At 45.9% G+C, this 27,073-nt stretch overlaps 1 protein-coding gene and 2 long non-coding RNA genes across 5 annotated transcripts in view; 1 reads left to right on the forward strand and 2 right to left on the reverse strand.

Annotated features, from left to right (window-relative positions):
- LOC310848640 (DGAT1/2-independent enzyme synthesizing storage lipids-like) overlaps positions 1–20,112 on the forward strand; it is a 48,346-nt gene extending 28,234 nt beyond the window's left edge. For both annotated transcript variants that reach the window (XM_083748017.1, XM_083748016.1), the window contains 6 exons: positions 9,224–9,388; positions 10,612–10,802; positions 11,196–11,256; positions 11,550–11,689; positions 19,536–19,686; positions 20,066–20,112. In XM_083748017.1, the coding sequence (XP_083604143.1) occupies positions 9,224–9,388; positions 10,612–10,802; positions 11,196–11,256; positions 11,550–11,689; positions 19,536–19,640 (662 nt within the window). In that variant the 3' untranslated portion in view covers positions 19,641–19,686; positions 20,066–20,112. The remainder of the gene's footprint in view (positions 1–9,223; positions 9,389–10,611; positions 10,803–11,195; positions 11,257–11,549; positions 11,690–19,535; positions 19,687–20,065) is intronic.
- LOC310848707 overlaps positions 1–27,073 on the reverse strand; it is a 178,061-nt gene that overhangs the window by 14,452 nt on the left and 136,536 nt on the right. The gene's annotated exons all lie outside the window — the stretch shown is intronic.
- LOC310848735 lies at positions 11,573–11,990 on the reverse strand. Its single transcript, XR_014566564.1, has 2 exons — positions 11,874–11,990; positions 11,573–11,706 (listed from the first exon to the last, which is right to left on the reverse strand). It is a non-coding gene; the product is annotated as an uncharacterized lncRNA (long non-coding RNA).

The raw sequence follows: 27,073 nt of genomic DNA on the forward strand, positions 1-27,073 counted from the left end.
AACTCTCAGCCCCGTGCTGGCTCCAACACAATTTCCCCAACCCTCAGTACACCAAAATTACAATGGAATACTGAAATAAGTCTCGTCTTGATCTTGAACCAGCCGACAAGTCTTAACTTGTTGCGGATACTGCATAGGTCAAAGATAGACCAACTTCCTGCCTACTGTCCTGTGAAGGTTGGAGCCTATTCCAACCTTCCGAGACCCTGCACACGACACACTTTTAGAAGGGTCTCTAAAAAATTAAAGCTTTACTCTAGCAGACATTGCAGCGGACTGAATTCTGATAGTTTTAACACTGCATCCGATCTGCAGCAGGTGAGCGAATTACTGCAGGTCCTGCTCAGAGGATGGGGGCAGGTTCCTCTGAATGGCCAAGGACTGCCAGCTAAATTTTAAGAAATCAGTCCAGGCCTTCTCAAAAGCGCATGGGGAAACGTAAGCTACTACTCCTCATAATTATTAATTGTTGCCAAGTGCCACAGGAGCTCCAGAAAAATCCGGCTATAGCTGGGCGTCCAGAGCCCAGGATCTGAAGCTCTCCAACTGAAAAAACAGGATAGAGCAACAGGAAAAACATTAGATGATCCCGAAATAAAGCGAGCAGAAACGCAATGTTAAACCTTAAGCAGTGCGAAGACTCTGCCAGAGCATGAGGACCGTTTTGCCAGGACTCTCACACTGTCTGGTTAGCAGACCAAGACAGACCTGATGGTCCCTAAACTCCTCAGTCCAGATGTGCGCTGACACTACAATGGGGAAAACTCGAGAAAAGTTAGGTTACATATGATTTCCTTGCCCTGCCAGGCTCAAGGCCACTGTACATGATGATGAAGGGACCCCGGGCCATGAGACCACCTGGCCAAGCAGGAATGGAAGGGGCAGCCTGGAACAACCACCCTGCATGCAAAATTTAACTGACCTAGGAATGTTAGGATCTGACAAAGCAACACTTGCTTCAGAGGAAGTATTACAAGAATAACGTCCTTCAAGGCAAACAGCTTTTCCACAGGCAAGCAGATGTTTGAGCAACGGTATCCAGCTAGCCCCCAAATACGTTAAAAGGGGCAGTAGGACCGACTGTCCTCCACTGCCAACAGAACACCCAGCTCCTCAGGGAATAAAGGGGCATCTAGTAAGCTAAGCAGAGGCTGGTGTCACATGAACCAGCCAGTAAAATAATCCACATAACGATACCCCCAGTTAAATGAGTCTTGACTCGCAATGTTCAATCCAGAAAGGCGCTAAAGGACTCAAGTGCTGCACAGCCTATTGAGCAACCCACTGGCATCGCCTTATCAATATAAGGACCATCCAATTAAAGCCTAACTACTTAAAATCTTAAGGGTGAACCGGCAGCAGCCTAACAGCCAATTCAATATCACATAATGCCAACAAGGCACCTCCTCCAATTTGTTGGTAAGGTCAACTGCCTGATCCAAAGATATTTCACGGAACAATTCCGGAGGGTGGCTTTGGGATGCGATAAATATGGATCAGATGGAATTATATGGGGCTTTTTTAGGGACGATCCCCAATGGGGATAAATGAAAATCGGGACTAGAAGGAGAATCAAGGGGATCCCACCATACGTCCCAATGCAAGCTGCTTCCTAACCTTCTTTCTGGCTACCACAGGTAGCTCTTTATCTGGCTTTTGAGTTGCTGTATTCTGAGCCACTGGCTAAAAAGCCAGAGGAATCCCAAACCTTGGGAAAAACCCTTCCCATAAGCACAAAGCTACTGACCCATCTAGATAACCTTTTAGCCCCGGCTTTCAATGGAGATATTTTTATGGAAATATGGGCGAGAGGTATTGAGTTATTGCTTGCCAGCCCCCGCTTGGGCAAGATGCCCTGCCTTGTGTTGCCACCATGATATGTAAATTTACTGGGCCAACACTGGCCAGAAACCCTAAAGTAGTCCCAACAAAGCTGCCACCGGGCCAGCTTCCTGCATACCAGCTTCAGGTTCTATTGCTCAGGGAATTTCCATTTGAAATGTGGAGCTGCGCAAGTGGTCCACATGTCCCCGTCCCTGCGATCCTAGCAAGCTAAGGGGATGATGGCAGCCCTGCGTCTAACATTCCCATCATAGTCAATGACCACTTATAGAATAGTGGGGTTGGAAGGGACTCCGAGGATCATCTAGTCCACTCTCCCACAATATAATCATCATCATCATCATCATCATCATCATCATCATCATCATCTATTTGTACCCCGCCCATCTGGCTGGGCTTCCCCAGCCACTCTGGGCAGCTTCTAACAAAATATTAAAATACAGTAATGCATCAAACATTAAAAGCTTCCCTAAACAGGGCTGCCTTAGATGTCTTCTAAAAGAAAGGCCCTCGGCGCTGGACCTGTGTCCGGGTAGAGTGATGAGGGAGCATGCAGCTGTCCCATACAGGGACCAATCTTGCAACCTAGGCATTACTGGCACCATATGCTGACCAGCTGAGCTATCCAGGATGATCCCTAAAGACCTGGAACAGCCTCACCCTGACCCCTGGAGAGGTCCAAGGTGATGTCTGAATCATCATCAGAGCCCAGTGATTATTTACCTGCAAGGAGGTGTAAGCATCATCCCTGCTCCGCTTTTTCCTGCCTCTGAAGACGCTTCCTTCTAGAAGCAGGCACCTGGGGCATCATCAAGTCATCCTCTGCAGGAGAGGCAAGCTCTGGAGGCATCTGCAAAGGCCCTGTCATAGTCTGCAAAAAGAAAAAACCTAAACAGTGTGAGGAACAGGTGAAACCAATGCTTTGTGCACCACATGGGGACGCTATTCAGGCCAGAAACACTGCCAGAGGCCATCAAATTCTAGGGCCAAGCGGGCCAAGACCTAGGATCACCTGCTAGGCCAGACATAAATGTTTCCAATGAGATAACAAACTCGAGGCAGCCCACCGCCTGTCCAGGTACCCCTGCTTGCTCTCTAGAGCAGTGTTTCCCAACCTTGTGCCTCCAGATGTTTTTGGCCTACAACTCCCATCATCCCTAGCTAGCAAGACCAGTGGTCAGGGATGATGGGAGTTGTAGGCCAAAAACATCTGGAGGCACAAGGTTGGGAAACACTGCTCTAGAGGGAAACACCTCCTCAAGAAACCCAAAGTTCTTTTTGGGAGCAATATCACGAATGAGCCAAACTACCCAGCAACAAAATAGTCCAAAAGGAGCAGCTTGTTTTGCTTTGTTATAACAATGGCTAAGTGGGGGATATGAACCATGTCTCCCAGGTCCTAGTCCTGTACTCTAGCCACTAAGCCACAATGGCTCGTCTCTAAAACGGCAGTCGCCACTATCAGGGAAAAACAAACTTGAAGAAAATAAACTTGTTCAGAAACAGCATAGTTAAAGAGCATACAAAGAGTGCTCATTGGAGGCACAGAGAGCCTCTGGCTCCACTCTGTCTGCCTAAGATATACATTAGCAACAAGTGAGCCTGCAAACAAACAGATACATTCTGAGAGAGAATGAGTCACATGTCACAGAGACTTAACAATTTACTGTACTGCTGTGATGGCCTGGGAATCCAATTCAGAGGCTGAACCGGAGGAATCCCAGCCTGCACAGGAGTCCCCGCCTACAGGGCCGGCTGAACTGGGGCAGGGCCTTGATTCTGAAGTGCCTACACCTGTGCCGGATCCTCAGGAGCAGGCACCAGGTGAGTCCACTCTGGCTCCAGAGGTGATTGAGGACTCAGTGCCTACAGGTGAGTCTCCCCCTGGGCCCAGTAACCCTTCGGCCTTTCCTGAACTGCAGAGGCTCAGGGCAGAGAGGCGAAGGGAACTGGTTTCTCCCAGGAGGAGTGCTCGCCTTAAGGCCAGGAGCGGCGGGTCTCCTGGGGGCCGGGACCGCCCCTGGCCTCAGAGAAGATAAAGGCCAGTCAGCCCGGTCCCAGGTTGCGGGAGCAACGTAGAAATATTTTTAGAATGTGTGATTATTTGATTGTTTGATTATTTGATTATTGTTAGCCGCCCTGAGCCCAGCTTCGGCTGGGGAGGGCGGGATATAAATAAAATTTATTATTATTTATTATTATTATTATTATTATTAGCAGGCTTAGGCTTGAATGATATGTGCAGGCCGTGAAGGCCTCCCTGCTTCTGCTCTCTGCCTTTTTGTCTCATTGCAATATTAAAGGAACTCAAAATAGTGCTCCCGCCCAAGGCTAGATTAAAATTCAGCCAACAGCACTGCAATCACCCAAAATAAAGCCAACCTATGGGGATACTATAAATGAAAGTGATTCCAGGTAAGCTGGGAACAGCCCTGACTAGCCCCACAATTAAACAGGCGAAAATGGGGAAAACCTTTTTGCAAAAGAAAGCCCCTAATGGGGGCTCTCTCCCTACTGGGAAAGACAAGCCAAGGAGGATTTGTTGGGATACTGCCAGGGAGACAAAGGCCATCACTGCCTCCACGTCGTCTCCGGACGATCCATCGATCTCCCGTAGTCACGCAGTATCAGCAATTTGCGACACCAAGCCTCAGAAACAGATTGCCACATTCCTGGGCTGGTGCACACTCTGTCAGCAGAATTCACACAGCAAAAGTTGCACTCAGGAGAGTATCATTTAGAATGTTTATTCAGCGTTGGTCAGAACAAAGAAAAACATGACTGACTGCTAGCGTGTTCTGGCGCAGAGAGAGAAAACGAAAGCAATAGCAAACATAAACATCCTGAGAAACAGGAAATACGCAGACTCTGACTTACACAGCCTGCTCCCTTTTAAGGTGGAACGGAAATATCCTAACATCCTCCCCCTTTCTGTGTAACCTGTAGTACCTGTGGTTCACCCAATTGCAACCTCTGTACGTAAACCTTAAGTTGTTCTCTGTTAACAACCTTAGACAACAGATCAGCAGGAATTTCATTTCCTGCCATGTAGGACACCTGAACCAGTCCTTTTTGAATACACTCTCTTGCACGATGTAGCTTAATCTGCAAGTACTTGGTTCTTTGCTTGCAACTCTCTGAGTTCAGCAAAGCCAAACAGGATCTATTGTCTTGATACACTTGTATAGGACATTTCACAGAAACCCCAATGTCCTTAAACAGTTGCATCAACCATTCACAATCCATGAGTGAAAATGACAGAGCATTGAGTTCTGCTTCACAGGAACTTAGGCTCACTGTTGTCTGCTTTTTGCACAACCAGTCAAACAGACAGTGGTTGTACATGTAGCATACTCCAGAAGTGCTTGTACCATCCGTGGTGTCACTTCCAAATCTTGCATCTGCAAAGATTTCAAGACCTCCAGTCTTCTGACTGGTGAACCTCAGCCTGTAGTGAACCTCAGCCTTTCAAATAGCGGGCTATGCACTTCAGAGCTTTCCAATTCTGAACAGTAGGATTGTTAGCATGTCTGCTAAGCAGGTTAGTGCTTACAGCAATGTCAGGTCTTGAGCATCTAGCAATGAAATTCAACTTGCCTAGAATGCACCTGTACAGCGTAGTGTCAGAAAACGCTTCAGCAGTACTATCTACCTGGTAACCTGTCACCATCGGTGTGTCTGCTGGGTTTGCATCAACCAAATTCAACCTGGTTAATACATCAGCAATTTTCTGAGTTTGGTGTACCAGAAAATTACCTGCTTGGTCCCTCTCCACCTGCAGAGAAAGATAGTTGGATACCTCACCAAGATCCTTCATGTCAAAGTGCTCCTTCAGCTGAGCTAGGGTGCTTTGGTAAAAAGCCTGATTCTTCCAAAACATCAGAAGATCATCAACAAAACATAAACAATACAGTTTGTTTTGCCCCTCCTCCTTGACAAACACACATGGATCAGCTTTGCCCTGGTGAAAACCTAGAGAAAACAATGTCTCAGTGAGTTTTGTGTTCCAACACCTGGCACTCTGCTTGAGACCATATAAGGATTTCCGCAGTTTACAGACCATTCCCTTCTGTATCTGCATTCCATCAGGTGGAAGCATATACAACTCCTCCCCCAAAATCCCGTAAAAAAAAGCTGTATTAATATCATGGTGGGAAACATGCAGTTTCTCCTCTGCAGCGATCTTGAGCATTAGCCGAATGCTCTCATATTTGACGGTGGGCGAGTAGGTCTCGTGGTAATCCTGTCCTGGTACCTGTGAAAAACCTCTGGCAACCAATCTGGCTTTGTGTCTGACAACCTTGCCATTCTGGTCTGTCTTGGCCTTGAAGACCCATTTGTTGCCAACCAGTCTCATTCCTGGGACTACTGGTACCAATTCCCAAGTTTGGTTCCTGTTCAAGGAATCAACTTCAGCCTTCATGGCATTAAACCAAGGCTCAGCATCTTTAGAGGTTAACTCCTGAACCTCTTTGAAGCTTGAAGGTTCCCACACCTTCTCTGAGCTACTAAGAACAGCAGTTGCTGTCTTAGCAAACTCATCAGCAAATCTCTTTGGAGGTCTGCCTTTGGTTGCCTTTTCAGACCTGCGAACCAGACGTAAGTCTTCTGGACTCATCTCCTCCTTCTTAGGAGAAAAGTGACCAATGGTGAACAGTGGTTCTTCCAGTTCATTGTCAGACGCATCAGATGGTCTGACTGAGGCCTTTGCGCTCTTGTAGTCTGCTGTGTCATCACTGTCACTGACACCAGCAGCAGCGCCGCCCACTGAACTGGAATCCGAACTCTGATCATCATCATCCTCATCCTCAGCTTCCTCAACATCATCTGCCTTTTTCCCATCACCTTCATCCTCCTCTGGGTAACTCTGGAAAATTCCCACATTTCCCCCCCACTTAGGATTGTACTCAACACTCTTGGTGAACTTAATGGACTTAGAGTTAGTCATCCATACCCTGTATGCACCTTTCTCGTACCCCACGAACAAACCATGTGCCCCACGCTTCCCAAGCTTGTTGCTTTGTGGGGTGTGTACCCACATGTCAGAACCAAAGATTCTCATGTCCACAATAAACTTGGCTTTAGCCTTTGGAGCAGTCTTTGCAGCAAGCAAAACCTTGTTTTCCACCGGCGTGGGCTTTTGCAGCTTGCCCCCCTGCTCCTGGCCATCAGACTTGCCTTTAGCCTTTGGTGAAGCTGTGCCAGCTAACAAAGCCTTGTTTTCCACTGGCATGGGCTTTTGCAGCTTGCCCCCCTGCTCCTGGCCATCAGACTTGCCTTTAGCCTTTGGTGAAGCTGTGCCAGCTAACAAAGCCTTGTTTTCTACTGGCATGGGCTTTTGCAGCTTGCCCCCCTGCTCCTGGCCATCAGACTTGCCTTTAGCCTTTGGTGAAGCAGTGCCAGCAAACAACGCTTTGTTTTCCACTGGCGTGGGCTCTTCACCCCCCCCCCCTGCTTTGGGCCATCTGCAGGCATCTGTCTTTGTTTACCTCTGGCCTTCCGGCCTCTGCAAAGACGATGACCTTGGCTCCCACGAGAAACAGAGCTCTCAGCTGCCGACTCCTTGGCTCCCCCTGGAGGCTGGAATGCTGCCTGGGCTGACATCACAGTCTGCTCCCCCTGCAGCTTGCAACCGGTGCCCTCAGCATCCCTGCATTCACTCGCATTCTGGGAAACAGCCAGGACTTCCGATGCATTCACACTCTGGGCATTCAGACTCTGAGCTGGGATGACCGGCAGATGCGCTCTCTTCAAAGCATTCCACATCTTACGTGCCGTCACGTTGCCAGCAAGCGTTTTTATTTCCTCCAGAGAGACGGACAAGACGATTATGTCAATGGCCTTCGAATTCTGGGCCTCCCATTTCTCTGTCAGAGGAACTGGAGGGGCTTGAGACACGGTTTGACGCACTCCATACTGACACAGCACACTCTCACACCATTTTGCCCAGGTCTGATAATTTTTCCCATTTAACTTAGGGCATTCAGCAGCTTGGAAAAATTCCATTTCAGGTTTTCCTAGAGCCCGAGTCTCTCTCTTTATCTCAAAGACTCTTTAATCTTGGCTCCCATTAATCACGAAGCCTTCTTGGCTCAGCACCCAGACCAACTTAGGCCAGCCAGACATCAAAGGCTATCAGCCGCGGCTTTCAGAAAAGCCTCCTCTTTCGCTTTTCCACATACCTCAGCAGTCTGTCGCATTTTTACCCTCCTGTAAATGCCGTGAATCTGGGCCCATAACCTGTTTTTGGGATACTGCCAGGGAGACAAAGGCCATCACTGCCTCCACGTCGTCTCCGGACGATCCATCGATCTCCCGTAGTCACGCAGTATCAGCAATTTGCGACACCAAGCCTCAGAAACAGATTGCCACATTCCTGGGCTGGTGCACACTCTGTCAGCAGAATTCACACAGCAAAAGTTGCACTCAGGAGAGTATCATTTAGAATGTTTATTCAGCATTGGTCAGAACAAAGAAAAACATGACCGACTGCTAGCGTGTTCTGGCGCAGAGAGAGAAAACGAAAGCAATAGCAAACATAAACATCCTGAGAAACAGGAAATACGCAGACTCTGACTTACACAGCCTGCTCCCTTTTAAGGTGGAACGGAAATATCCTAACAGGATTATGCCCAGGCAGCACTCACAGGTACAGGGAGAATCTTCCCAAAGGGCAGGGTAAGGGGTGGGGTGGGAAATCAAACAGAAAAAAGGGAGAATTAAATTAATTAAGGGACTAGAGAAGATTAAAAAGAAGGGGGAAATAAAGAAATGTAACCAGACAATGAGACAATGAGAAGATTGCTCCACTGTCCTCCACACGGCCCAAGTGCTGCAGGTGATCCGTTGCACGCAGCAAAGAGAAAGCTCCAGGCTGTGTGCAGAGTATTTAAACATTTTACCCCTCCCACCAAAATTGCAGCATAACTTTTACCCCAGCAACCCAGTGAACCAATCACTGCCCCAGGCCATCTTTAGAGACCCTGCCTGGTAACAAAGGGGTGGCTCAGCAGACCCCACCGCAACACGTGCTCTCCATGAAGGAGAACACCCTATGCTTAAAGGAGATTGAAAGAGGGTCACAGTTTTAGCTTACTCAAAGACTAGGCAAAAATGTTTTCACCTGCACCCAAAAGTAAGCAAGGAAGGAATATTCCAGCAGAGGAGAATACCATTTTTTCTGGGATCACAACAGAGAAAGTCTTGATCTGTATAGATGACAAACTAGCATCCAGAACACTGAAACATATAGGAGAGGTTTTTACCTGATCTTAAATTTCAGTTTTCTGAACTGCACTGTTTTCTTCCAATAAAAGATTGCAATATTTCATTTATTTTTCACAAAGTAATATTTATTTGTTGTGGTTTGTATTATTTCCAGGTTATGAAGTTATTGGCATGGAACATCTCCGTAAAGGACCAGGGATTATTGTTTATTATCACTCAGTCATTGCTATTGACTATTCCTTCCTTGTCGCTAAACTTTTTAAGGAGTCACAAAGAGAGTGCTTTTCGGTCATTCATAGAGGCATATATTGGCTACCAGGTAAATTATTAAATTCAAATCATGCTTTTTATCGAAAAATATGTGAAATGTGACATAAAACAATCCTATAAAATATAAAACCATGTATCAGGCAAAGAGGTGAAAAACAACATACAAATAAAATATCAGCAAGATGATGGATGTGACCAAGGGGAACGTAAGGAAAAATAACACTCGTAACCAAGTGTTGATATTTCATTGTATCCCACCTATGCTGTTGGGGCAATCCTCTCAAAGCATGCCTCACTTCATTTCCCAGTGACAAGTTGCCCTGACAGATTCCCATCTGAGTTACAACAATGGATGAGCCCAGAATGAGATGGAGTGTTCACACAAAAAAGAAAGTTGGAAACTGCAGGCTTGCTTTTGGCCATTTACAGCCTCAACCTCTTCTTCCAATGATGTTTCAGGCATCTTATTTGAATCAGGCTATGTTTCCAATACAGCATGTCGACCTTTGTCTTTTGGCCCATGATCACAGATTGCAGGAATACCTTGTCTGACCTCAAAACAGCTATGAGGTTACTTTCTACACTCTTCCTCAGGGATCTAAGAAATGTGGTCAACTGACATCTGATTTCTGTGCTGTTAACTGCATATGATTGTTGCTGACTTTAATGCCAGAATAGGACAAGGTGTAGGAAACTGGGTCTCCAACTTGATGATTTCTTCAGGTACAAAGATACCAGAAAACAGGGCCCCAACCGAACACATGGCCAATCAAGCACTCCCACACAAAGCTTTTATGCTCCCATAAAAGCCCCCAAATGCCCAGTAGCACAGAGTGCTCTGTTTGGGGGGTGAATTTGTCCATTGGGTGAATTAACGCAGCATATAATCTCCACCCAGTTACCTGTGCATGAAAAGATGAACTTATGTTGTTGTAGGCAGGATTCAGCCAGCATGGGCTCATCTGTGCCATGTGTGTATCTGTCTCTCTGTGCATGCAGCAAGGCACTGTGGCCTGTATTTTTATCATAATGCAAACTTGAATGTCATTCGGTTGTACTACAGACTTGACTTGTGGAACGCATGTCTAAAAAGGTGGCCACATCAGCACTTCCACAAAATCCTACTTGAAAAGTATTGGTAGAGAACTATGCTTGTGATCTGTAACAGTGCAATATCTTTGGAATAATGACACTTGTATAGCATCCACAATATTTCCTAAATAAGAGTTATATAAAATGCATTTTTTTTCTATTTGGGGCTTCTTTTTTCAGGGCTGAAGATACTTTTAAATTCCATCAATTTGAAAGATTTCAATAAAGCTGAATGTGTGGAAATTTTGAAGAAAGGCCATTTACTGGGCGTTGCCCCTGGTGGAGGTAGAGAATCACACTTTAGTAATGACTACAACATAATGTGGGGTAACCGCACTGGTTTCGCTCGCGTAGCTTTGGAGGCAAAAGTGGTGAGTGATCTTTGTCCAATTTGCATTGCCTCCACGATTATCCTAGATAAGACATAATGTGTTGACATCCTTGATCTAGCATCCTAATTAGTTGAGGATGGCAAATATCCTGTTTAGGGGTCAAATGATATCGAGTACCAAGTATTTCCTACCCCTGCTTTTTTTTTAAAAAAAAAGCGAATGAAATCACTTACATTTAAAAAGAAAAATAGCTTTTCTCCTCTTCAATTCTTGAAAATTCTTGAAAATCTGGGGGACAGCATGTGCAATTTGAAGTCAGTTGCGTCTGGCTTGTCACTGCAATGCCAAAATAAAGGTGGAGCGGGTGGTGTGAAGTAATTCTCCAGTTCTCACTTTTCTTTTGATTTTGCATTTCTTCTTTTATTCTTTTAGCCCATCATCCCTATGTTTACCCAAAACGCTTGTGAAACATTCAGGAACATTGGAAAGTCAAGTGAGCAAAATATCTTATATTCCTTGGTTGATCAAGAGATCTGATATCAGGCAATAAACAGATTAATAATATACAATGATATTTTTTTTAAATCTATTTCATACCTACTAGTAGTTTATTCAGTGTACACTTATCTGCAAAAGTTGTGCTGTCTCTTAAAAATATGCACTCAAATTATTTAACCTCATCTCTGAGATGAATTGATTGGGATTGCTAAAAACTCAGAATGCCAACTAATTTCAAATTTGGTATGGGATCGCTTTCTTACGGACTCTTTTCCCTTTCATACATAGGGTTGACAAGATGGTTATATGAGAAAACACGACTTATCTACCTTCCCATATATGGGCCATTTCCAGTGAAACTGAGGACATATATTGGAGAACCCATCCCATATGATCCAAATATAACAGCTGCAGAGCTGGCTGAAAAAGTAAGTTAACTCTACGCCTGGAAGTAAAAAAGTAGAATATTCTTTTCCTGTTTGTTTCTCTCTTTCAGTCGTATATAACAGGACTCTTTCAGTCCTGATGGTTTCTCTCTTTCAGTCGTATAAGTGTCTTCTGCCTACTGACTTTGCTCCTTCTGTATGACGGGAGATAGGGTTAACTCTACACAAGGAAGTAAAAAAGCAGAATATTGTTTTCCTGTTGGTTTCTCTTTTTCAGTTCTATAAAATGGTTTCTGCCTACTGACTTGCTCATTCTATACGACTAGAGATTGGGTTCATTATACCACTATGAGCTGAATAAAGAGCATGAAATCACTTTGCGACTCTGAGTATATTTCACTGGTGACGAAGGTGGGATCCTGCTGAGCTGACTGCCACACACAGCACCGCAGCACCGCCACCTGCCGCACCGCTGCCTCGCACCGTGTATCCAGGCTTCAGCTCCGGGACCCAAGGAACTCAGAATGGCAACCGACAGCAGCTTCTCGCCGTTCAACCCAGCAACGGGAGGCTGGGAAGCGTACGCCTCCCGTTTTACCTTCCTCCTAGAAGCCAAAGGGGTCACCGATGAAGAAGACGCCAAGAAGAGGGCGATATTCTTCAGCGTCTGCGGAGAGGAGACATTTGAAATCGCTCGGGCTCTCCTTGCGCCTGAAGACGTCGCTACTGTTTTGCATACAAAACAATAATGGAAACAAAACAAAATTCCTTCCAGTAGCACCTTAAAGACCAACTAAGTCAGTTCTTGGTATGAGCTTTCGTGTGCATGCACACTTCTTCAGATACACAGTGTATCTGAAGAAGTGTGCATGCACACGAAAGCTCATACCAAGAACTGACTTAGTTGGTCTTTAAGGTGCTACTGGAAGGAATTTTGTTTTGTTTTGACTATGGCAGACCAACACGGCTACCTATCTGTAACTAAAACAATAATGGAACAGCTTAAGGGGCACTTTTCGCCACAGCCCTCAGTGGTGGCTCGTCGAAATGCCTTCTACGCAAAGCGGCAAGCCCCTGGGGAAACCATAACTGGGTTTGTGACCTCTCTCCGCCAAGCCGCCCGGTTCTGCAACTTCTCAGAGCTGGAGAACATGCTTCGGGACCGCCTCGTCGGTGGCCTGAAGGATGAGAAGCTGCAACGACGCCTCTACGCTAAGAAGGACCTAACGTTCCAGGTCGCTCTGGAGGAGGCCCTGGCAACGGAAGCTGCCAAGAGGTCGACACAAGAGGCACGGCCGAGCCTGCCATCCCAACCGAGGGTTCACCACGAAGACCTCACTGACGACTCAGGATCTGACAGGGAGGAAGTGCACCGAGTACAGCAGCACACTCAAGCAGCCCACATACCACAGCTGCCTCGACGAGAAGGAGGGAACTGCGCAAGCTGCGGGGAAAGTCACGAGAGGCGGACCTGCCGTTTCCGCAACGTAGAGTGCAGGCAGTGCAGAAAATTGGGACACATCGCCCGGGTGTGTCGGGCTCGGCCCACCCGACGCCAGGCATTAGATGACCAATCCAAGAGCCCCAGGTCCCGGGGCCCAACGCACCAAGGCAACTCGACGGAGCTCACGGACGTCCAGGTATACCAGTTGCCCTACCCCAACATAGAGAAAATTTATGTAGAGGTACGGATAGAGGGGGCCCCATGCCGCATGGAGCTTGACACGGGTTCAAATCTATCCATAATCTCAGCAAGGACCTTAAGGAAACTGTGTCCTACTGGGGGTCCCAAACTCAGGCCGGCCCCATTCACCCTCCGGGACTTCCAGAAACGTAAGGTCCCCACAATGGGGGTGGGGACCTTCAGGGTGCAATACCAAGGGCGGACGCGGCAACTGGACTTGCTTGTGGTCAAGGGCCCCTACATTAGCTTACTGGGATTGGCATGGTTTGGACCACTGGGGCTAGCCATCACCGGGGTGAACCACACTACCTTACAAGTGGACGTGGATGCCATATGCAAGGACTTTCCAGAGGTTTTCGATGGGAAATTGGGACAGTATACGGGCCCCCCCCCCATTGCTCTACAGCTTGACCCCGCAGTACGACCGGTCAGGCTAAAGGCCCGCCGGGTCCCGTTCGCCCTGAAACCCCGTATAGACAAGGAATTGGACCGGCTTGTGGAGCAAGGGGTGCTGGAGCCAGTGCCTAATGCCCCCTGGGAAACCCCAATCGTCACACCCGTCAAGCCTAATGGTTCAGTCCGCATCTGCGCAGACTACAAATGTACCATAAACAAGGCCCTCACGGCCCATGCATACCCAGTGCCAGTGGTCAGCCATGTCCTTGCCACCCTGGCTGGGTCGAAAATTTTTGGCAAGCTGGACTTGGCCCAAGCATATCAACAGCTTCCAGTAGATGAGGCCACAGCAGAGGCACAGACAATTGTGACGCACAGAGGAGCGTTCAGGGTAAAGCGGCTGCAATTCGGTGTCAGTGTGGCACCAGGCATATTCCAGAATCTAATGGACTCGCTCCTTAAAGGGATTCCTGGCGTCACCCCCTTCTTCGATGATGTGTTGATTGCCGGGCCCACACCAGAGGAGTTTGAGGGCCGCCTCCGCACCGTTCTGCACCGTTTCCAGATGGCGGGTCTCAAGGTGAAGCGGGAAAAATGTCTACTAGGAGTGTCTCAGGTGGACTTTCTGGGATTTATGGTGGACGCAGAAGGGGTCCACCCAACTGGGGACAAGGTACGGGCAATTTGTGATGCCCCAGCGCCCAAGAGCAAGACTGAACTTCAGGCCTTCTTGGGACTATTGAACTTTTACCATTCCTTCCTTCCCCACAAGGCGGCAGTAGCGGAGTCCCTACACAGACTCCTGGACAAGCGGGCCCCTTGGGTGTGGGGCCAGTGCCAGGAGGCTGCATTCCAGGCAGTCAAGGACCTGCTTGTCTCAAACTCGGTCTTGGCACACTTCGACGAGAGGCTGCCAGTGGTGCTAGCATGCGACGCCTCGCCCTATGGCATTGGCGCTGTCCTGGGACACCAACTCCCGGATGGGAGAGAGGTACCGGTAGCATACTTTTCCCAGACACTCAACGCAACCGAGCGGAACTACTCGCAAATAGACAAGGAGGGGCTCGCAATCGTGAAGGGAGTAAAAAAATTCCATGATTTCTTGTACGGACGGCCCTTCACCGTGGTGACTGACCACAAGCCGTTGCTTGGCTTGTTTGCTCCCGAAAAGCAGACCCCCCAAGTGCTGTCTCCTCGTGTCCTCAGGTGGTCAATTTTCCTTGCCAGCTACCAGTATGCACTGATTCACCGCCCGGGGAAGGCGATGGGCCATGCGGACGCCCTCAGCAGGCTACCACTACCGGAAACAGGCCCTGACCCAGCACCTGCACAAGAGGTTATGAGCCTGGAGCTGCTTCCTGACCGCCCCATTCAGGCACAAGAAGTTGCACACCATTCCAAGAAAGATAGGGTCATCTCCCGGGTCCTGGACTGGGTGTGGAGGGGATGGCCCAGCAGCAGTCCTGGGCCAGAATTCGCTGGCTACACAACCCGCAAACATGAACTGTCGGCCCACAAGGGGTGCCTGTTATGGGGAAGCAGGGTTGTTGTTCCCCAGCCCCTCCGCAAAAGGGTCCTCACAGCCCTACATGAGACACACCCAGGGGTAGTAAGAATGAAGGCCCTGGCCAGGAGTTATGTGTGGTGGCCAGGGATCGACGGAGAGATAGAGGCCTGGGTCAAACACTGCCAGGCCTGCCAAGAATCCCGCCCAGATCCCCCAAGGGCCCCAGTCCAGTCCTGGGAGTCCGCCCGAGCACCATGGTCACGCCTGCATGTGGACTTCGCTGGCCCCTTTCAGGGGAAAACATTCTTCATAGTGGTGGACTCCTACACCAAATGGCTGGAAGTTGCACTGGTACCGTCCACTTCTACATCCGCAGCCATCCAGGTACTACGCAGGCTCTTTGCAACCCACGGGCTCCCTGACACTCTCGTCTCAGACAATGGGACTGCATTTACGTCAGGAGAATTCCAAACCTTCACAGCGCAGAACGCCATCCGCCACATCCGTTCGGCGCCATTCCACCCTGCCACCAATGGCCAAGCAGAACGCATGGTGCGGACCACCAAGGACACCCTTCGCCGCATGACGCAAGGGGATTGGGAGTACCGCCTTGCCACATTCCTCCTAGCACAGCACAGCACCCCCAGCTCAACAACTGGCCGGAGCCCCGCTGAACTACTAATGGGTCGGCGCCTTGCAATCAGATTGGACCGCCTTCACCCCGATAGAGCTCAGGATGAGGTAGTGGTGGGGGAAGGCAGGAACCCCCGGACCTTCAAGGCCCAGGACCCAGTGTACGCAAAGAATTTTGGGGCAGGCCCAGCATGGGTACCTGCCACAGTCACCAGGGTCACTGGCCCCGTGTCATACGAGGTGCTAACGGATGGGGGGCAATGCTGGCGCCGCCACTGCGACCAGATACGGCGACGATTCCCGGGAGAAAACCAGGAGGAGGAAAGGTCAGAGGAGTCCCAAGGGAACAGCGGGGCAGTGAGGCCCATAGAGCAGGAGGGGGCAGCAGGAGAGGCAGAATCAGTAAATACAGAGAGGACCTGTGAGGCCGAAAGGACACCGGAGCCAGAACCACGACTGAGCGAGCCGGTTGCGCCAGACCAAACAGGCCCATCACAGCCAGCATCCTTGGAACACGAGCCAGAACCTGAACCCCGGACCAGGGAACATCCCAGGCCACAACGCACACGTAGGCCGCCGGCGTACCTCGAGGACTATGAATGCGACCTCCCGGGCAGGACTGGAACTTAGAGGGGAGGGGTGTTATGTACTGAGTTGAATACGATCCAAACTGCAGCAGTCTGATTGGTCCTAGAACAATAGGATCCAAATTGCAGCAGTCTGATTGGTCCTAGAACAATAGGATTCAGAATGCAGCAGTCTGATTGGTCCTAGAAGAATGCAGCAATATGATTGGTTGGCAGGAACCACCCAATCATGCTCCAGATATAAGTGAATCCACAACCTGATTGGCTTACAGTAGAATTCCAGAATTAGCCAATCATGTGCAGCCCATTGTGTAAATAATGTATATAAAGCAGATACTTTGAGGGGACATTCATTCATTCCTCCTCACCACTATGAGCTGAATAAAGAGCATGAAATCACTTTGCGACTCTGAGTATATTTCACTCGGTAAAACTATTACTGAAGAACTTCTGATGTTTGTGTTACTTATTGCAACTCTGCACATGAATGTGACTCCATCCTACTCTGCTATTTTCACCCATGCCTTGTTGTGCTGTTTTCAGGCATGGAACCAGGAGGTGACTTATTTCTGTCACAAGCCCTGTCACCCATTGCCATTCTAAGCGAATAGTGAATATATAGTGAAATATAACTCAATAGCATTTCTGCAGTTTTCCTCACATAGCTGGAGGTAATAACCGTGCAGGAAAATTTGGTTGTATCTCTGCCATTTTCTCTCTTTTTTTAAATGTAATATTTATTGAAGTTTTAAAGGTTACAAAAAGAAAGAAGAAAAAACACCAAATTATACAAAAACAAGGCAACACATCACAATAAAAAACAGAAAAATAGAAAAAATTAAAAAAACAAATCGAACATTGCAAATTGTGGACAAGATGGACTGTTTCAAGAAGTGGCAGAAAGATATTTCCAGATTTGTCTGGCAGAGCAAAAAGCCCAGAATAAAATTTAAGATTTTAACTGATGTAAAGGAAAGGGGGGGCTTTGCCCTGCCGGACTTCAAACTTTACTATGAATCAGCAGCCTTTTGCTGGTTGAAAGACTGGCTGCTTCTTGAGAACACAGACATTTTGGATTTGGAAGGTTTTAATAATACCTTCGGGTGGCATGCATATTTGTGGTATGACAAGGTTAAGGCTCATAAAGCATTTAAAAATCATATTGTCAGGAAAGCATTGTTTAATGTTTGGATAAGATACAAAGATTTATTGGAAAATAAAACCCCAAGGTGGTTGTCACCAATGGAAGCTAAAGCTTTCAAAAGACTTAATATGGAGTCCAAATGGCCGAAATATTGTGAGAAATTAAAGAGTAAAGTACGAGATTGGCTTCATTACTATCAGATAATGGAGGTTTATAAATTGGATAAAAAAATCGGATTCCAGGTGGAAAAATCGAAATTAGAAACAGAATTGTTAGAACCCAAAACAAAGAATTTGTCAAGAATGTATAACTTGCTGTTGAAATGGAACACTCAGGATGAAACTGTTAAATCTGCTATGATAAAATGGGCACAAGATGTTGGATATAAGACTGGGAACAGTTGTGGACCACCAGTTTGAAATTCACGGCATGTAATGCCCTAAGAGAGAATATTATGAAAATGATTTACAGGTGGTACATGACCCCAGTCAAGCTTGCAAAAATTTACCATTTGCCCGACAATAAATGTTGGAAATGTAAAGAGACTGAAGGTACAGTCTTTCACCTTTGGTGGACGTGCCCAAGGATTAAGGCCTTCTGGGAAATGATTTATAATGAATTGAAAAAGATACTTAAGTACACTTTCTTGAAAAAACCAGAGGCCTTGCTCCTAGGCATGGTTGGCCAATTGGTACTAAAGAAGGATAGAACTTTCTTTATGTATGCAACAACAGCAGCAAGAATTCTCATTGCAAAATACTGGAAGACACAAGATTTACCCACTCTGGAGGAATGGCAGATGAAGATGATCGATTACATGGGATTGGCAGAAATGACCGGCAGAATCCGAGACCAGGGAAAAGAGTCGGCGGAAGAAGATTGGAGGAAATTTAAAGATTATCTACAGAAATATTGTAAAATTAATGAATGTTACAATGATGTTGGATGGAAATTAAATGGTTACCAGCTGTAATGTAAAGGTGGAATAATAATTTAAAATAAGCTATACTAAGTCGTAACAAGGATTTGCTGAATTAAGAATTTGAACTGGAATACAAAAGGGGGAGGTGAGAGGAGGTCCGGGACATAAGGTAATGGAAATAAGAAATGGGAATTATATTTGTTTTAATTGTGTATTTGTTTGTTGTTTTTTCTTTTTGTATTAAATTGGAAAACTGTAATAAATATTTATTAAAACACACACACACACAAAACAAATCGAACCTTCCCATAACTTATGTTTCATTTGCTTGTTTCCTTGACCTCCTCACACCTCCCTTTTTTGTATTCTAGTTCAGTTAGCTATTTCAGCAAATCCTTCCCATCTTTTCCAATTTTTATCCTATAATTTATCTTAATATTAATGTAGCTTTACTTTCCCTCCTTTCACCAATTAACAGTCTGTTTTTTCCTAAACTTTTGTAACATTTCTGCTAAAATCACATAAATTCATTCCAACATCATTCTAACATTCATTAATTTTACAATGTTTCTGTAAATAGTCTTTAAATTTCTTCCAATCTTCCTCCACCGACTCTTCTCCCTGGTCTCGGATTCTGCCAGTCATTTCCGCCATTCTCTTCCATTCTCATACAGTGCTCTTGGTAAACATAAAGAGAGTGGGCTGGATTCACTGACAGATGAGCAGTTTCCTAGTGGAGTTTCCTGGCCCTGGCTGCTCTTGCTCAACCCTCCATGTTGAAGAAGTCACTTTTGATGGTTGAGAGACAAGGACTATCATGCAATACATCTCAGTTTACAAAGTCATTTACGTATCCCAGAAAGAAGTTACATATTGTGCTTCTATATCTGGAATAAATGGGTTGCCTCTGGTTCTGATCCCTTAACTTTATCATCACAGATATTAATAACTGTGAACACCTATTTAGCAATATATTCCTATAACACAATGTATTCCTTTGTTCTTCTTTCAACAGGCAAAGACTGCAATTGAAAATCTTCGGGATAAATACCAAAAAAGACCAGGAAATATCTTAAGAGCTCTTTCAGAACGATTTGATAAGCATTACAAAGCTAACTAGTCCATATAAAACAGTTGCAGTGTTTCTGACAAGATGTCTGTTACAGGTAAAGGTAAAGGTACCCCTGCCCGTACGGGCCAGTCTTGCCAGACTCTAGGGTTGTGCGCTCATCTCACTCTAGAGGCCGGGAGCCAGCGATGTCCGCAGACACTTCCGGGTCACGTGGCCAGCGTGACGAAGCTGCAACTGGCAAGCCAGCACCAGTGCCGCACACGGAAACGCCGTTTACCTTCCCGCTATAAAACGGTACCTATTTATCTATTGCACTTAAGGGTCTTTTGAACTGCTAGGTGGGCAGGAGCTGGGACCGAACGATGGGAGCTCACCCCGCTGCGGGGATTCGAACCGCCGACCATGCGATCGGCAAGTCCTAGGCGCTGCGGTTTTACCCACAGCGCCACCCGCGTCCCTTATGTCTGTTATAGGAAGCATTAATAATTATGTTATTAAAGCTAAGCTGATATACACAGAATTGTGCTGTATTGTTTATTAATTATCTGGAAGGGACCCTAGCTCAGTAACTCAGCACCTGCTGTGTGTTCAGAAGGTCCTAGGTTTTCAAAGACATACGAGTGCTTTCTTGCCCTATCCTGCAATACACCCAGAATTCCCCTTTTATAATGGGAAGGCGAGTGCTTAACTGAAACATGAAATAATATTACAAGTGAAAGAGTAATGTCTATAATTCACATCTCTTTTATGTTTATAGAGATAAGCTTTCACTTGGTTTGAACCTGTGGGCTGCAGACCTCTGCAGTACACAGAGTTATCCCAAGGGGTCAACAAAGCAGCTGCGGCTGGCAGGTCCTGGTCAAGGGCCCAGGAACTCAGAGGCCTGCTCGTCTAGCACCCATTAGCTGGCTTTCTCCCAATAGGATGTCTGTGGAGGAAGGCATGAGGCGCATCTGCTCTCGAAAAGGAGTGATTCAGCTTCAAGCAGGTTGGCACAGTTGACCCTTGTGGTTCACCCCAACTCTATTATTCTATGATTCCTATGAGGCATCCCAAAACAAATCTATATGAATGTTTACTACATTGGGAACAATTCCACATTTAAAAATGTGATTATACACACACACACCCTCAGATGAACAGCAACACATGACACATTACACCATGCCATTTATTAACAGAAATAAAGACAATATGGAAAAGCCATGTGTGAAAAACTAAGTACATTTTATTATTAAATAGCTTGTAGAACCACATTTAGCAACAATAAGAAGTTATCATTCTCCGTAGATTTGAAAGCTTATCTCTCTTGTTACAGTCAACAGGCCTTAAACCTGTTCAACGTTGACTGTATTGTTTCCTACATTGTCCTTTGCTTTTTCTTTGAGAAAAAGCATTTTAGTTGCACTTGCTGTGATGTTGTTAATGCTCTCTAAGTGATACTCTTCAGTTGGAAAAAAGTGTTCTAAAGTTGTTGCTCTAAAATTTTACTGATGTTCTATTTCATATAGTATCATGATTATGTTGTCCAGGTCCTGAGACTCTATTAGCATGCACAAGAACATCTACATATGGGATGAGCTTCACTTTCAAACTGTTCAGCCATTTTGCAAGGAAGGCAGCCATGTCTGTCCCCTCTTCTTACTCTGGGACCCCCTTCCATCTCAGATTCCTTCCCTTGACCCCAGTCAAGGGAATATTCAGGGAGCCAGGAGAAAACAAGAAGGCTTTTAAGTATGATTTATTCAGTCACTGCTTAACACAAAGAATTCCAGTCTTTACACCATCATGGAATTATTCATTCTGACTCCTCCTCATTTCCCCTCCCCCAGCAGCATTGACTCCTATGGAAGCTTTCCATTGCCAAACATTGTTGCGTACGCTGCTCTGGTACCCTCAGCGACCGCTGCATCCTAGGGGATGGAGGATCTCCTACTCTCTGCTCCCCCACCCCCTTAAGTCTCCCAATTCTGCATAGATTGGCTGCTCTCCCATCTCTGCCTGGTTTTCTCCCTCATAGTTTGGCTGCAATTCAAAGCTGTCTCTCTCCCCCCTGTTAGCGCCACGAGAAGGGGGGGGGGAGATTCCTCCCATGCCTTTGCTTCTTCATTCCAGTCCCTGACACCAATACTGTCAGGCATCATAAAGAATATCTATCTCTCTTCTCTATAATAACATTCCCCAATACACTCAATTATTTTCAGATCGAAAGTTTGGGCCTTTGTTCACATCATCTTCAGAAACAAATGCCCAACAAATTCTTAAATCCTGATCAGTCTACTCTGGTATTCATAATTGAGGCTATGGCAGAAAGAAATCAGCTAAGATGGAAACTTGAGTCAGGAGCTAAAAGATAAAGGGGGTGGGGGTGGGTGTAAGTGTAAGCCTGGTTGCTCCAGCAACTCTGGGTGGCTTTTGTTGTTGTTGTTTAGCCGTTTAGTCGTGTCCAACTCTTTGTGACCCCATGGACCAGAGCACGCCAGGCACTCCTGTCTTTCACTGCCTCCCGCAGTTTGGTCAAACTCATGCTGGTAGCTTCGAGAACACTATCCAACCATCTCGTCCTCTGTCGGTCCCCTTCTCCTTTTGCTCTCCATCTTTCCCAACATCACGGTATTTTCCAGGGAGTCTTCTCTTCTCATGAGGTGGCCAAAGTATTGGAGCCTCAGCTTTCAGTGAGCACTCAGGTCTGATTTCCTTAAGAATGGATAGGTTTGATCTTCTTGCAGTCCATGGGACTCCCAAGAGTCTCCTCCAGCACCATAATTCAAAAGCATCAATTCTCCGGCGATCAGCCTTCTTTATGGTCCAGCTCTCACTTCCATACATCACTACTGGGAAAACCATAGCTTTAACTATAAGGACCTTTGTTGACAAGGTGATGTCTCTGCTTTTTAAGATGCTGTCTAGGTTTGTCATTGCTTTCCTCACAAGAAGCAGGCGTCTTTTAATTTTGTGACTGCTGTCACCATCTGCAGTGATCAAGGAGCCCAAGACAGTAAAATCTCTCACTGCCTCCATTTCTTCCCCTTCTATTTGCCAGGAGGTGATGGGACCAGTGGCCATGATCTTGGTGTTTTTTTGTTGTTGTTTTTTTGATGTTGAGCTTCAGACCATATATTGCACTCTCCTCTTTCACCCTCATTAAAAGTTTCTTTAATTCCTCCTCACTTTCTGCCATCAAGGTTGTGTCATCTGCATATCTGACCTTGTTGATATTTCTTCCAGCAATCTTAATTCCGGCTAGGGATTCATCCAGTCCAGCCTTTCGCATGATGAATTCTGCATATAAGTTAAATAAGCAGGGAGACAATATACAGCCTTGTCGTACTCCTTTCCCAATTTTGAACCAATCAGTTGTTCCATATCCAGTTCTAACTGTAGCTTCTTGTCCCACATAGAGATTTCTCAGGAGACAGATGAGGTGATCAGGCACTCCCATTTCTTTAAGAACTTGCCATAGTTTGCAGTGGCCGACACAGTTAAAGGCTTTTGCATAGTCAATGAAGCAGAACTAGATGTCTTTCTAGAACTCTCTAGCTTTCTCCGTAATCCAGTGCATGTTTGCAATTTGGTCTCTGGTTCCTCTGCCTCTTCTAAATCCAGCTTGCACTTCTGGGAGTTCTCGGTCCACATACTGCTTGAGCCTTTCTTGTAGAATTTTAAGCATAACCTTGCTAGCGTGTGAATTGAGTGCAATTGTGCGGTAGTTGGAGCATTCTTTGGCACTGCCCTTCTTTGGGATTGGGATGTAGACTGATCTTTTCCAATCCTCTGGTCACCGCTGAGTTTTCCAAACTTGCTGGCATTTTGAGTGTAGCACCTTAACAGCATCATCTTTTAAAATTTTAAATAGTTCAGCTGGAATGTCATCACTTCCACTGGCCTTGTTACTAGCTGTGCTTTCTAAGGCCCATTTGACTTCACTCTCCAGGATGTCTGGCTCAAGGTCAGCAACCACACTACCTGGCGTGTACGAGCCATCCATATCTTTCTGGTATAATTCCTCTTTGTATTCTTGCCACCTCTTCTTGATGTCTTCTGCTTCTGTTAGGTTCTTTCCACTTTTGTCCTTTATTATGGTAATCTTTGTACGAAATGTTCCTTTCATATCTCCAATTTTCTTGAACAGATCTCTGGTTCTTCCCATTCTGTTGTTTTCCTCTATTTCTTTGCATTGTTCGTTTAAGAAGGCCTTCTGGTCTCTCCTTGCTATTTTGTGGAAATCTGCATTCAATTTCCTGTATCTTTCACTATCTCCCTCGCATTTTGCTTGCCTTCTCTCTCCAGCTATTTGTAAGGCCTCGTTGGACAGCCACTTTGCTTTCTTGCATTTCCTTTTCATTGGGATGGCTTTCGTTGCTGCTTCCTGTATAATGTTGCGAGCCTCCATCCATAGTTCTTCAGGCACTCTGCCCACCAAATCTAGATCCTTAAACCTGTTCCTCACTTCCACTGTGTATTCATAAGTGGTTTTTCCTACTTTCTCCAGTTTAAGCTTGAATTTTGCTATAAGAAGCTGATGATCTGAGCCACAGTCAGCTCCAGGTCTTGTTTTTGCTGACTGTATAGAGCTTCTCCATCTTTGGCTGCAGAGAAAATAATCAATCTGATTTCGATGCTGCCCATCTGGTGATGTCCATGTGTAGAGTCATCTCTTGTGTTGTTGGAAAAGCCTGTTTATGCTGACCAGCTTGTTCTCTTGACAGAACTCTATTAGCCTTTGCCCTGCTTCATTTTGATCTCCAAGGCCAAACTTGCCAGTTGTTCCGTTTATCTTTTGATTCCCTACTTTAGCATTCCAATCCCCTATAATGAGAAGAACTTCTTTTTTTAAAAAAAAATAATATTTATTAAAAGTTTCCAATTACAACAAAATAAAAAAAACAAAACATCCAAATTTAAAATCTTGTTTTCCATAACATCTTTCCAGGACTTCCCCTCCCCTCCCCCTCTTGTATTCCAATTCTTACTTATAAATTCAGCAATTTCTTATCCCAAATTTTGAACTTATTGTCATTGACCCAATTTAAAAATATTTTCCCATCTCCTAAAATCGACCTGTTCCCTTCCACGCGTTCCCCCCTTTAACATACATTACAAATTAAAATATAATGAAATAAAATGTAGTTTAACACCCTTTGGATTCCAAATTTCCCTCCCCCTTTTCCCGGTTGCGTTCCCAAAATTTATCAACATCTGATGTCTTCCTGGAGCTCCCACAATTATTTAAGCCATAGTCCTTTACCAGTCATCTTTAATTTCGAATGTCCAATCTTGGAAGGAGTCTGTCTCAAAAAGGCCCATTTTTTCCATCCAGATTTTTATACATTAGGAGTAAAAACTCTAATTGTATTTCTTTAAACCTTTCAAATCTGGATGTCCCAAATGTTCCCTCTTCCAACTTTATCCAATTCTTGTTATTCTTGTTATTCTTGTTGTTCTTGTTGATCTCTCTCCTTTTCCTGTTTTCCTGCACAAATGTTCTAATTCCAAAACCTTCAAATTCAGCTGCAGAGGCTCTGTTATTCAGGAATGAAACATAATGCCAAGTCCCTTCCATTTTTCAATAGATAAGTCTATTGTCTTCTTTAGTATGTCAGCCTCTGTAGTCAAAATAGTGTTCCATTTCTGCAGTTTCCCAGGAGATAGAAAGTTCTATTCAAATTCCATGTCAACAACTTGTAATATCCCTCGGCTCCTCTAGGTGGGTTGCAATAACTCAGTTCCCTTCCAGATCACCCCAATCAGTCCAAATAACTTATTATTCCTTGTTTTAAACAATTTGTATCCAATTTATAACAAATGTAACCGGCAAAGTCCTTGTAACAAAGTTCTCATTTTTATTCTTCTGCTTTGACAACTCTTTGACAGCTGTCAAAACCTCTCTTTGTCTTCTCCTGGTGCTCTCGCAAAACGCTCCCAGGGTTCCGGGGGGGGGGGGGGTTACTTTTTAAATCAATTCCACTTTTCTCCTCCAGCTCAGTCTTATAGTTTTCCGTCGCGAAATTAATAACTTTGTAAAAATAGGGTTGCACTCGATCTTAGATGTCAAATCCTTTGCTTTAACTCCTCTACAACAGGGGGGGGGCTGACTTCCTTTTTGCGCCTCCCCCGCTCACTCCGAATTTTTTTAAAAAAATTTATCCCCCTCACGGGTTATTCTTTTAGGTCCAGATTTTCAATAGAAGAAGTCAGCGCTCTCCGTCGAATGGCATGCGGCTTCGCTCGGCAGGGGAAGCGGAGGACTCAAAGCACCCCCCCGTCACCCGTTCCGTAGCCTTTAAAAAGGCTCCTTCACGGGTCGGGGGGAGCGCAAAAGGTGCCAGCCGAGTCACCATGTCCATGGGTTTCAGCGCCCATGGTTTTTGAGGGTCCCCGCGTCGCCGGCGCGGTAGGACCCAGCCCCTGCCGAGCAGGCTCCCTCCGGAACTCGGAGGGAGTCCGCCATTCGGCGATGGCGCCAACCCGGAAGTCGAGAAGAACTTCTTTCTTTGGTGTCATTTCTAGAAGGTGTTGTAAGTCTTCATAGAATTGGTCAATTTCAGTTTCTTCAGCACCAGTAGTTGGTGCATAAACTTGGATTACTGTGATGTTAAAAGGTCTGCCTTGGATTTGTATCAAGATCATTCTATCATTTTTGAGATTGCATCCCAGTACAGCTTTTGCCATTCTTTTGTTGACTATGAGAGCCACTCCATTTCTTTTACGGGATTCTTGCCCACAGTAGTAGATATGATGGTCATCCGAACTGAATTCACCCATTCCTGTCCATTTTAGTTCACTGATGCCCAGGATGTCAACATTTATTCTTGCCATCTCATTTTTGACCACATCCAACTTACCCAGGTTCAAGGTCCTTACATTCCAGGTTCCTATGCAATATTTTTCTTTACAGCATTGGACTTTCCTTTCGCTTCCAGGCATATCTGCAACTGAGCAACCTTTTGGCTTTGGCCCAGCTGCTTCATCAGCTCTGAATCTACTTGTACTTGTCCTCCGCTCTTCCTCAGTAGCATGTTGGACGCCTTCCGACCTGAGGGGCTCATTTTCCAGCGTTATAACTTTTATATGCCTGTTGTCTTTGTCCATGGAGTTTTCTTGGTAGGGATACTGGAGTGGCTTGCCAGTTCCTGCTACAGGTGGATCACGTTTGGTCAAAACTCTCCACTATAACCTGTCCATCTTGGGTGCCCTGCACGGCATAGTTCATAGCTTCTCTGAGTTATTCAAGCCCCTTCACCACGGCAAGGCAGTGATCCATGAAGGGGTGGCTTACAACATAATCAAAACACAGCAACACATCATCGATTAAAAGCTTCCTGATACAGGGTTGCATTCAGATGTCTTCAGAAAGTTGTGTAGCTGTTTATCTATTTGACATCAGATGAGAGGGTGTTCCACAGGGTGGGAGCCACTACCGACTTCGAAGGCAGCCTGCCTAGTTCCCTGTAACATCACTTCTTGCATTGAGGGAACCG

Source organism: Podarcis gaigeae, assembly GCF_964106915.1.
Source record: "Podarcis gaigeae genome assembly, chromosome: 7".
NCBI lineage: Eukaryota > Metazoa > Chordata > Lepidosauria > Squamata > Lacertidae > Podarcis > Podarcis gaigeae.